Raw genomic sequence first — 13,434 nt, forward strand, 5'->3', positions numbered from 1 at the left:
AAATCCCTAAATAGAGAAAAGAACCTCCTCAAATAAAAAGGATGTTTTATAAAATACCATTTATTTTTTATTATTTTTATTTATTTATTTATTTATTTATTTTTTCCTCAGGCTTTGTGATTTGACTGGAATATTTGGGGGATAAAAAGAAACATTTTTCTTTCTGTTTACTTTTTTTCCACATTCCTGTAACTGTTAAATACAATACTGATAGTCAAAGTATCTTAATATTATTCCTAGCTGTGTAACAAAGTGTACCCCATTATGAGTATATCTTCTGTGCATCATCCGTAAAATCTTTATCAATAAAATGTACACATAATACCTCCTGCACTTCAACACCTCCTGTTAAACTCAACTGAAACCAGAATGTATTACAATGTTGGGTAGGCAGTCAAGTTTTTTGCAATGGCATAGCTTTATAAAGGCACTAAATATACTAACTTATTAATTACAATATTTCAGAGGATTTGGGAATGTATTACTTATTTTGACATCACATAGGAAGAGGAAGCATTTTGGGCCATCTGGGTCTTCTGCTGAGATAAAGTTCAATAGTCTCTAGTGAAATCCAGGAGCCTGAAGAACTGAATGTTATAACATTTTTTGTTGTTGCTGGTGGTGGTTTTATTTCTTTTTCTAATTTCAGTTTATTACAGGTCAGGAAGGTTTCTAATTTGTTTTTGTTTCAGGTGATAATGACTGTCAAATATAATAATATAATGGTGTTTATTAAGCTCTCTGATGCTTTTTTTTTTTTTTTTTTTTTCTTTTCTTCTTTTAGAGGGTAAATGCTAACAATCTGGAAGACTAAATTAAAGCGGAATTTAATTGATTCCCATTCTTTATGTTAAAGTCAAGAATAATGTTTGCTAAAGTTACACTTATGGTGGCAATGCAAGTACTAATAAAAGAAGGTATTTTCTTAGGGGTGACTTTCTGTGGGAAGTGTTGTTTAATGGTAACAAGAAAACCAGTCTACATGTAAAAGCAAATAAAACATTGCATCATTTAATTGTTAAAGTGTTTTTAAAGATATTTGCTTAATGTTAGTAGTATCTATTAAAAAATCCGAAAGGTAACATTATTTTGCCTTTAATTTCACACCACTTAAAGATCTGTTTTTAATTCAAATGCATAAAAAAAGGAAATATTCCACATCTCATTTTCTTTCTTAACAGAGAGTGGATTATGAAAGCAAGAGGAGACACAGTGTTAGTGTTAAAGTTGTAAACAGATACATTGATGACAATTTTCTGAAAGAAGGACCATTTGAGGACACAACTACTGTCAAAATCAGTGTGCAAGATGCTGATGAACCTCCAGTTTTCAACTTGGAGAACTATGTGATGGAGATAGCTGAAGGGGTTACAAATGGCTCATTGGTAGGCGTTGTTTCTGCAAGAGATCCGGACAATGTTAACAGCCCAGTCAGGTACCTAACTTAAAAATCTGAATAGTCCTCAAATATAATCAGAGATGGGATTTTCAAAGTCTCCAAAGACTATTTGTATTCCTTACTTTGGCTCATGATTGTAGTTAATCGATCGTGCTTTCATTGTGATAACCTGTGTTATTCTAGGTTAAATCCTGATCCCTAGCCCAAAATCTAAATAAATGAACTTTGTACAGCTTTAAGATCATTTTGAGATGGGAAAATTTATTATACAGTGGCCTGGAAGAAGTTCTGCAAAACAGCAGAGCCAGGGTATCATAGTCAAAGCTGTAAGTGCCTAGAGGTGTTCCAGTCTGTTTCCCATATCTGCTGTAGAAATGGAGAGATGGACTGTTTGCTAGGAGGGAGAAACAGAAAAGTTCCTCTGATATCTGTTCAACTTAGCAAGACCAAAATTTACCAATTCCCTACATCTGCCACATTATATTATGTAAATATATAAACAAATACCCCAGGATTATAATTTTGAAAATTAATTTTGCTGTTTCTTAAGGGAGAAAACAGGCAATTATTTTTTAACACAGGGTTTAGAATTCTCATGTTACTTGATTTCACTGTACTCAGCAGTTTAAAGAAGCTAAGATACAGGGACAAATGAATGATGTATAAAATAATTTATGGTGTATAGATTAATTTGTCAGATTCCTGACAGCAAAATCAAACACACACACACACACACACAAATATAGCATAATTAGGGTTTCAGTAGTATGCAGTGCCATTTACTATATTTTCTGATTAATTTAATGTTATTTAGTAAGATAGTTATAGGTTAGATTAAATAAGAATAAAAAAGACTGTATAAAAATTTAGGTTTGGTTTCTTGGTTATATACTTAACTTTTTGTTTAAATGACATGTTTTGCTGTTTAATTAGATGATTTTCTAGCATCTCCAATAAAACATGCAAACATAGTGCTTATCTATGACTTCTGAATCTGAAATACTTTCATGGAACTTGCTAGGAAGTCAGTATGTCTGAACAATGAAACATATATTGCATCACTGAATTGCTTTAAAATAGAGCATGTCACTTCCATATACAAATATTTGGCTAACTTCCACATATGAATCTAATTTTGAAACCATTGATATTATAAATGACAGCAGGTACACATAATCTAGATATCTGGCTGTGCTGAATCAGAACTCCAGTTTCTAAATTAACCAAAAAAAAAGAAACAAAAAACATAAAGGCATATTGTGGTCTGCAAAATCACAATAAATAAATAAACAAACAAACAAATTATCCAGCATTGATTTTCTAAAAATTATTCATCAGTAATCAGATTTAAAAAAAAAAATAAAATACAAAAATCCAAGAAAAAAAGTGTCAGAAACCTCCAACAAGCTTTGGATGCAAAGGATGAGAAATATTCACATAATTTGTATATAAAAAAATAAACTAATTAAAAAAGATTGAATTATAAATCCCTAAATATATTTTTTCCAAGTGGTGTTTGTCTCAAACAAAAAGAAATACCTTGTCTGTGTTATGAAGGTTCCTTCATTTACTCTCTTACTGATTTTCCAAACAGACAAAAAGCTAACTCTAAATCAAAAGTTAGAGAATCATCCAAATGCTGACACGTCTTAAATACCTAGTCTTAAATACCAACAATATTAAATACCAACAAGAGATAGAAAGTCTTTTTGAAACAAAATTAGGCGTACAATAAAAGAGGGAATAATTAATTGTGGGAATTCCAAAGTGGAATGGTAAGAACGTTTTAAACCCTGAACACAGATTTTACTTCTGTGACATGGACTCTGCTAGGAACTGTGGCACAAGTTTTTTTTTGTTTGTTTTTGTTTTTGTTTTGTTTTGTTTTTTTGTTTGTTTGTTTGTTTGATTGATTGATTGATTTTTTTCATGTCATGAAAGAATATTGGTAAATATCCTTTCCATTTGAACCAATATCTCTGGTGTCTTTTTTCAGTCCATCTCTGGCCTGTGACTTTAACAATTTGAATGGTATGTATGTACATATGTGTGCACGTGCATGTCTGCATATGGACATAGCATCCAGTGTTTTAAATGAAGACTCAGGAGCAGTGGACTCATTTGCAATCATCTTCTACTTTAGGATTTTGTAGCCTGCCTATGTGATGCTTCATTATACGTAGTTGTCTTTCTTTCTTTATAATGCCCATTCCCTCAGCATCAGAGCATGTCAGCAATGATAAAATAGATTTACCATTATACCTCCACTTAGCTGTTAGTGTTATTCATTTCACAAGTGGCACTTTTGCTGTTTCTTTTCAGCGAAGTCATTCACCTGCTGTGAGCCTGACTTAGATGTAAGAATGAATAATGCATTTCAGATTCAGTTCACATTAATATAGATCTCAGACATATTTAGTTTTATAAAAAGAAGAGCTTTGATCTTGGCAGTAGTGAATTTTAAATGTTTATAAATGTACATTTTTCATGACTTCTGAGTTGTTGCAGCACACATTTATATGGATATATGCACAGCTTTGTTTTCTCAGCTGACAATAGCTTTATATGGCCTTCTCAAGGAACATTTCTGTATTAGGGAATCTCTTGCTTCACTTTTTTTTTTTTTTTTTTTTTTTTTGGTGCAGGTATTCTATTGTTCAAGGCATACATTTAAAGAGATTGTTCAGCATCAATGAACACAATGGAACAATCATTACAACTGAACCTCTGGACCGAGAGATTGCTTCTTGGCACAACATAACTGTTACAGCCACAGAAACCAGTGAGTAAGAAATTTAAGGAACACTGTGCTTTATATACTGCAAACTGTAATTATCCTCTGAATATGCCTTATTTTAAATGAAGAATGCATGCTTCCTTCTCATTATACTACTATCGCTTGCTATAAGAAGGAACATTATTAAAATGAATAGTTAAATAGAGGCAGAATGCATTTGAGCTCCAAGGTCCTGTGCTCTTTCATAAAAGATGACCTTATAAAAAATAAATAAATAAATAAATAAATAAGAAATTGTAATGGAATTGTGCATGTAACACTTTCAAGTTACACTGAAGCATATGAATTGCTCCTGCAGTGCAAGATCTTATGTTAAATTAAACCCTGGTTAATTTCACACCAGATTTTTGACTACTGTGAAATTAGCCAGGGTCTAATTTAACACCAGTCAGAAACCTGTGGCTCAAATTAATTGTGAATGTAAGGCCTAAATCAGTTAGACTTCTCTTCAGTGACAATTAAATCTCTGAAATCTCCTTTATATAGTTTTCATCTCTCATTTTTGTTTGAAAGTCAAATACAATTGCCTCCATTTGTACTTTTGGTTACCTGCTTGCCCTAACTCTAGGATAATGCTCTAGAAAATTAACAGCTACTAATTTATAAAGTGGTTTAACAAGATTATTAAGATACTTTTTAAAAACTCTTCATATCAATCCCTACAAAGGAGAAGAAAAAGCCAAAATATACAAATATACAAAACTGGCTAATCAATAAACCAAACAGATTTGCTAAATACTTTTAGCATGTTAGTTTAATTCTGAATCTCATTGAAATGTTATTTATTGTTAAATCTACTTTAAACATATATTCATTAGTTCCTCAAAGGAAGCATTCCCTGTATATATGTCAGAATTTTACTGCTAGAAGTTCAATGCAACATATCCAGTAACCTTTTTCAGTGAAGTCTTTATTTTGTGTTTGAAAATTGATAGTATTACCTTCCTTTTCAGCTTCTCTGTGTGTTTTTAAATATAAATATATCTCACTTTTCTTGTTGTTGGACAGCTGGCAGGTGATGGTAAAGTTGATCTCTGGCATATTTTTGTCATGTCTTGAATAACACTATGGAAACACAGCAGGATGATTTTGGTCTGGACTTTTCTGTTTAGCTAAACAATAAAAAAGGAAAGAACCAAATGTTACAAATGAATAAGTATCTCCTGAGCAGAAAAAAAGCAGGTCTTTCATAGTAATGAAAGTTATTGCAGACAGAATCATTATCTCCACATTCTTATTTTTATTCTTTATTTCTTTAGTGATGATAAGGTCACTGTCTATAAAAATATATTCCAAAGCATTGGAATTAGGTCACCTTGCTATGGACATACCTGAAATTATTTATATTTTGAACTAGTAACATTTTATTCCTTGAAATATAGTCCTACCATACACTATGTACATGAGACATTTTGTGGATGACATGTGGATGACATTGTAGCTCCACTGAGGCCAAATCAAAATGACATTAGACCTCATCCACACTAGCTATTCATTGAAGTTGAGATAGAACTTGAAACTGCATTACAGCAGCAACCTCTCTGGGGGCTTATTCAATGTCCTGGCATTTATACAGGACCCAAGCCTTTTGCCTTTACTGTGATGACAGAGATCAGAAATTATTGAGAGTAATTTGCCTGTTATTTCATGACTTGTGATGTGGATCATTCAGTTGAGATACTGTGTTTAAAGGAGCCTAGAATAAGATCTAATTCACGTGAGTTTAAACTCAAGTAGTGGAAACCTGCAACCTGCTGAACCTTATTCCACTTTATACATAGGATTTTTTCCAGCTCAAGAGAAATCAAGATTTATTTGATCAGTTTTTACTTGGTTTTAATAAGCTTCCACCAAGTGCAAGTCTAAAGCATAAATAGAAGCATTCTAACAGTCATAACAGAAGCAAACATGACAGCAAAAGATCCTTAAGCCATTATATTTACATGACAGTGATTTATTGAGTCAGAAGATGATTTTCAGACAATTAATTAATTTTTTAATTAGAATGACTGGCTCAGCTTTCCCTCAATTGAACTAAACATGAATGAAAAAAATCCCCATGATAGCAACTGGCTTGAGCTCAATTTGATTCTCATTTCTCTATATTTCTGGTGGAAAAGTTAGTCTTACTTAAACTTGCCCTAAAGAGACAACAGTCATTTGTCCATAGGGTTTTTCAGATGTCCATTTTTATTGTGTTATAGAGCTACTTCATGACTGCAGAATTTATAGCTCTTTGAAGGTTTCAGTCATGGATCATATCATTAATTCAGTGTGTAATTGTCACCCTTCTTTGGCCATATATACTTTTGTTGATAGACTTCTTTTCAGATTAGTTCCAATGTCCCTACTAGTACCTAGGTGCTGTTTGTGTGTGCATTTATTTGATGGTAGGATGTAAGTCAACACAGCATCCGTGAATCTGATGAACAAGCAAGTTAAGAATAAGCCAAGACAGATGGCAGGGCTCTACCCATGCCTCTTTGTGTATGGCTGAAGGCACTAAAATCTTCCCCTCACTCCTTATAGAATTACAGTCTATTACACACCCATCTCTGACCTAACTAAAAAGGTTAAGTCATGCGCTCTGTGTATGATTTCTAAAAGGGATGTGTGCTACTTTTTGTAAATAAAATAAAATAAATAAACAAAGCATTATTTCATTGTCTATTATATTATTGTGAATATTGGGATTAAACACAAGAAATGTCATTCCCCAAAGAACTATCTCTGAGATGACACTGACAGATCATAAGCTTTGGTAAATTAACACAGCTCTAATGATTTCACAGGAGGAATAGTTATGTGAAACTGCTGACTATCTAGCCATTTATCTCAGTGGTACTTGCTTTTGCTGTCATTTCTTTGGCAAAAGACTCAAAGCTATCAACACAGATTCCATAAGTCCCAAGAAATCAAATGTCTGCTCCAAGGAACTAGTGGATTATAAATTTAAAAAGAAATGTAAGAACCACCCAAAGCCATATAATTTGAAGTGACGCAGAAAGGTTTCTCTTAAAAGTCCATTAGATTATTTTAAGAAAATGTCTTAAGGACTTCTGAATGGGTGATAAGCAGTGACACTTATACACATCGTGAAGCATATTTTAACTGTAATGAATGTTCTGTGAGTAACATACTTGTGTTTTAGACAGAGCAGACTGAGATATTGACATGTGTAATCTAATAGATATTTAGTGCTCCTAGAATATCTTAATATGATTTTATTTATTGGAAAATGTCTCCGTTGTGTCTCTTATCCAACAATACATTCAAGTAAGTATGAATAGTATTGTTGCTACAAAACTTCTTGCCTACTGGTGTAGATATATTACACTGTGGTGAAAGCAGACCTTTCTAAGAGCTAAGTGATGATTAGTGCCATCTAAACGTGGATTGAATTTGCTGATAGGTGAAGGACTTCCAAGAGGTATTCAGTACCCTGAGATCTTCCTTCTGCTGTTTTCAGGTGTGTCCTCGTTCTAGCTGTGATAGGGTTAACTTTCTTCATAGTAGCTTGTAAGATGCTGTCTTTTGGATTTAGGATAAAGAAAATGTCAATAACACAATGATGTTTTAGTTGTTGCTGATCAGTACTTACACTAAGTCAAAGGCTTTCTAGCTTCTCAAAGCTCAGTCTTGGCATCAGATCCAGAGACATTTTCTTCCCCTTGAGGGTGCTGAATAGTGTTGAACATAGCTCAGTAGAAATGGGCCAGGCCGCAGAATGTTGCAGTGATTTACATCTCTCTGGAATTGCCAGTGACAGCATATTTTTCCAAACACTACCAGTTTTCAGGATTCTGCACTTGTTCAGAGGTAAAGTTCCAAAACAGTGGAAGTGCCCACTGTTCTGCGTACCTGTCCATACTATCTCCCACACCCTGACATTCATAACTAGCTTGTTTCCCAGCAGATCTCTGGGTGATATTCTTAAATAGATGTTTAACCTTTCACCAAACTAGAAACACATTCAGGAGACATCAGTACAGGTTTAAACATCCAAAGAAATTCAAAATTCTTAAGAGCTATTGTATCTGGCCTGGAGTAGGAAGGGAAGGTGAAGAAGAAGGGGAAGGTGTCATTCCTTGTCCTTCCTCCACAGATCGGATCTCTGAGGAGAAAAGGTAGTAAGTATAATTGTTGATAGTTTTCAAGAGATGGTTCCCAAAGTTAACAGTAATGCTGAGACCAGGTATCAGATTAGGCTTGTGATCACTGCTTTTATCATTCATGAGGGAGTGTTACACAGTACAGCCAAGTGATAAAATGAAAAGTGACCTTAAAACAGCCCACAGAGCAAAAAAAAAAAAAAAAAAAAAAAAAAAAAGCAGCAAAAAAGAAGCATATACAGCAAATAAGAGGTTACATAGTACAACTTGGAGAGCAAGTACAACAACTTCAAAAGCAAAAAATTCAACATTGTGACCAGTAACTATTCATTATTACTGTTATTTATAACAGATTATAAACAATTTGTTCTTTCTAACACATTCTTTTCAGATCTGTCATTAGTGAGATAGGGGAGAAAACTGGAAAGAAAATTGCATAACTTGTGTGTTGAGAACAGGGCAGTTTAATAAGAGAGCAAAGAAAAAAAAAAAAAAAAAAAAAGTGAGAGAGAGAAGGAAACAGAACAAACAAGCAAACAAAAAAAAACCAAACAAGTAATTCACAATGCAATTGCTCACCACCAGCCATGTGATACCCAGCCAATCCATGAGTAAAGGCAATCTTCCTCCCCCCCCCCCCGGCTAACTCATCCCAGTTTTATGGTTTACAATATCACAGAATGGTTAACATGGGAAGGAACCCCTGCAGGTCATCTGGTTCAACCCCCTTGCTAAAGCAGAGGTTTCATTACCTAAACATTTTTAATGTTCTGAATAAGTAAGTATTCTGTTTCTTTCCAGAGAGGGCACATATTTTCCCTAGCCTTCTTTTGTCATTGAGGTACTTGTAGAAGACCTCTTGTTTGCTTTGATGTCCTTGTACAGATTCAATTCTATCTGGACTTAAGCTTCTTAAGTTGATCCCTCGCTGCTTGGACATCTCTGTATTCCTCCCAGACTGGGTAGAAAATGGATTGAAAGCAGCTCTGATGAGAAGGACCTGGGTGTGTTGATTGCCTAGAAGTTAAACATGAGCTGGCATTGTGCACTTGCAGTTGAGAGAGCCAACTCTATCCTGGGCTGCATCAAAAGAAGCATGGCCAGCTCATTGAGAGTGGTGATTTTCACCCTCTACTCTGTTCTTGTGAGATCCCACCTGGAGTACTGCATTCATGTCTGGGGCCCCCAGCACAAAAAAGACATGGATGTGTTAGAACAAGTCCAGAGTAGGGCCACAGGGGGCTCAAGGAACTGGAGCACCTCTCCTATGAAGACAGGCTGAGAGGGTGGGGGTTGTTCAGTCAGGAGAAGAGATGGCTCCAGGGAGACCTTATAATAACTTTCCAATACCGAAACGGGGGCTATGGGAAAGCTGGGAGGGACTTTTTGTTCAGGGAGTAGAGTAATGGCTTTAACTAAAAGAGAGAATTAGATTAGGATAAGGGAGACATTCTTTACTTAGAATGTAGTGAGGCACAGGTTGCCTAGAGAAGTTGTGGATTCCCAGAATCACAGAATCACAGAATTTCTAGGTTGGAAGAGACCTCAAGATCATCGAGTCCAACCTCTGACCTAACACTAACAGTCCCCACTAAACCATATCCCTAAGCTCTACATCTAAACATCTTTTAAAGACTTCCAGGGATGGTGACTCCACCACTTCCCTGGGCAGCCTGTTCCAATGTCTAACAACCCTTTCAGTAAAGAAGTTCTTCCTAACATCTAACCTAAAACTCCCCTGGTACAACTTAAGCCCATTCCCCCTCATCCTGTCACCAGGCACGTGAGAGAACAGGCCAACCCCCACCTCACTACAGCCTCCTTTAAGGTATCTGTAAAGAGCAATAAGGTCGCCCCTGAGCCTCCTCTTCTCCAGGCTGAACAAGCCCAGCTCCCTCAGCCGCTCTTCACAGGACTTGTTCTCCAGGCCCCTCACCAGCTTCCTCACCCTTCTCTGGACCCGTTCAAGCACCTCGATGTCCTTCTTGTAGCGAGGGGCCCAAAACTGAACACAGTTCCCCATCCCTTCAAGTGTTTAAGGCCAGGTTGGATGGGGTTTAGTGAGTTTACTGTGCGACCTCCTAGCTGCCCTAAGGAACTTGAACTCCACATTTTCATGGTGACTGAAACAAAGACTACCTTTGACCTATACATTCCCCACAAGTCCCTCTTTGTTGGTGAGAACAAGGTCCCGTACAACACCTTTCCTCTTTGCCTTCTGTATCACATGGAGAAAGAATTTATCACCGATGCATTCCATGAACTTCCTGGATTGCTTAATACACTTTTGTGTTGTCCCTCCAGCGGATGTCAGGGTGGTTAAAAAGTCTCCAAGTAGGACCAGGACTTTTCCTAACAGTTTTTAGAAATTTTAATCTTTATTTTTTTTTCCTGGACAGGTGGCTTGTAGTAGACCCCCACTATAATATCACCTGTCCCTGCCCTCCCTTTAATCCTAACCCATAAATTCTCTTTTAGCTCCTCAAACATCCCAAGGCAGAGCCACATACATTCCAATTGGACATTGACATATAGGGTGAAACTCCATACTCATCTCCCTAGCCTGTCCTTCCTAAAGGTTGGGTATGTCCAATGTAAATGTTGAGCAAGGTGTCATGTGATTTGAAATATTCCTTTGGTTAGTTTGGGTCAGCTGTCCTGGCTGTGTTACCTCTCAAATTCTGGTGTACCCCACCCTCCTTGCTCTCAGGGCACTTCGAGAAGTAGGAAAATCCTTGGCTTAGTGCAAGAATTACTAAGCAACAAATAAAACATCAGCATGGTATTGTCCTGGTTTTGACTAGGATAGAGTTAATTTTCCTCCTAGTAGCTGGTAGGGTGCTGTGTTTGGGATTTAGGATGAGAATAATGTTGATAACACACTGATGTTTTAAGTGTTGCAGAGCAGTACTTACACTAAGCCAAGGATATCTCAGCTTCTCGCTCTGTTCTGCCAGTGGGCAGGCTGGGGGTTCAGCAGGAGCTGGGAGGGGATAGACCCAGGAGAGCTGACCTGAACTGGCCAAAGGGGTATTCCATACTATATGGCATCATGCTGAACAATTAATATGGGGTGACTGGCTGGGGTGGGGGCACTGGCTGCTCTGGGATAGGCTGGGCATCAGTCAGTGGATGGTAAGCAACTGCATTGTACATCACTTGTTTTGTACAAGTTATTATTATTATTATTATTATTGTTAATTTTCCTTTATTTTCTGTCCTAATAAACTGTCTTTATCTCAACCCAACAGGCTTCTTTTTTTTTTTTTTTTTCTGATTCTCTCTCCCACCCCAGAGAGGGAGGGGAGAGGGTGAATGAATGGCTGTATGGTGCTTAGCTGCCAGCTGGGTTAAACCACAACTGGTATCAACATTATTTTCATTGTAAATCCAAAGCACAGCACCGTATCAGCTACTATGAAGAAAATTAACTCTATCACACCTGAAACCAGGACAAGGTGACATTTATGAACATTTTTATTGCATAAGGTTTTGTTTCTTTGATTGATTGATTGATTTTAGGGCCTATTCCACACACAATTTTCTATCATTAAATTATTATAATTAGGTTTGGATTTTCCTTGTCTGAGACAGTTACAGCAATATAACCAAATGTAAATGCAGTAAATGCAGGAATTGAAGTGTCTTATATTGGCAACTTTATTTTCCTGTTCATTTGGAAACAAGCCATATTAACATAGCTTTTACATAGCCACAGTAGTAAAGTATATTCATCTAAGAGAAGCTCTAAAGCTTTCATGAGTATCAAATGCCTATGTATTAAATCTGCTGTGTGAATAGTACTTGGAAAATAACTGTAATCCCATCTAACAATTCCATCAAGAGTAAAGCTGTACACATGTCTGGGTAAACACAGACTTCTTTACAAATATATGTTTGGGACCAGTGGGTAGAATAGCTCTGTTTTTCCAAATTCCAGCTCTGTTCTTTATAGAAGTCTCAACTTTCCGTTTCGGCTAGGACCAACTATCAGTGTCTATTACAATTATTCATGGTTAGCAGTGGCACAAGTATTTTGAAATTATGTAAATTTTGGTGAGATTTTCACTAAAAACTTCAAAATTTCAAAATATGAAAGGAGTACAGTGTAGTAAAGAAGTATAAGTATATCAAGGGATTGTAATAGAATTTCTTAAAAGTTGTGACCAATCATTGTGGTATGCATGATAATAAGATGCTCTTCATGAACAAAACCTCATTTAATTTCTGCAGATCAAATTTTATTTTTTACATTTAAATCAGTTTCCAACTTAGTAAATGAAAAAGTGAACATATCTAAACTTTTGTAAGAAGTACTATGACATTCTATTGTAATTTAACATAATGTTGGAGAAGAAAAACAAAGTCATTTCAAGACAGAACCCCAGCAAAGCAAAAAAGCACCCTTATTTCTATGTTAGCAATTAAGACTAGAAGTTTAACTTCAAAAGCACATGCTAAATCATATTGCAGGTTATATATTAACAGAATTATTTTAAAAGATTTAGTATTTAATGTGTCTGTAAGTGTCAGTAACTATTTTCCACTGTGAAATATAAATAATATTCTCTCTTGTCTATATTACTTTAAAATATATAGCAGATAACTTATAAATTTTTATTTCCATCTTCTTTTAACCATTAGGAAATCCTGAAAAAATTTCAGAAGCATATGTATATATCCAAGTTCTTGATGTTAATGATCATGCACCAGAATTCGCTAAATTTTATGAAACATTTGTTTGTGAAAATGCGGTTTCTAACCAGGTAAGTGTTAAGGAGTTAGCTACCATTTTTCTCATTGCCATGAAGATCTGATCTGAGATGACACTATTTCCTCTGAGATTGACTATTTTAGTACTACAAGCATAGGATATATTTTGTCTAATTCCAAAAATAATTCTGTTGATATGTGTACAGTTTGAAATACAAATTTCAGAAGACTGATAGGTATTTTCCCTTACTGAATAAAGCACCACAGAACATGTAAAAGAAAGATACATCTCCTTGTTTGACAGTTAACATTCTAAACAAACAAATAAATAACAGATTTGATTCACGTTAATGTCACAGGTATAAGACCTAGGCCTGAGATTTTCAGTCACAGCATAACATCATCTGGGAGAA

At 35.5% G+C, this 13,434-nt stretch overlaps 1 protein-coding gene across 1 annotated transcript in view; it reads left to right on the plus strand.

Moving 5' to 3' along the window:
- CDH19 (cadherin 19) overlaps window positions 1–13,434 on the plus strand; it is a 66,778-nt gene that overhangs the window by 40,283 nt on the left and 13,061 nt on the right. Inside the window, 3 exon segments of the mRNA XM_032181449.1 lie at window positions 1,182–1,435; window positions 4,045–4,181; window positions 12,953–13,074. Coding sequence (XP_032037340.1) covers window positions 1,182–1,435; window positions 4,045–4,181; window positions 12,953–13,074 — 513 coding nt within the window.

The sequence above is a fragment of the Aythya fuligula genome, chromosome 2, assembly GCF_009819795.1.
Source record: "Aythya fuligula isolate bAytFul2 chromosome 2, bAytFul2.pri, whole genome shotgun sequence".
Lineage (NCBI taxonomy): Eukaryota > Metazoa > Chordata > Aves > Anseriformes > Anatidae > Aythya > Aythya fuligula.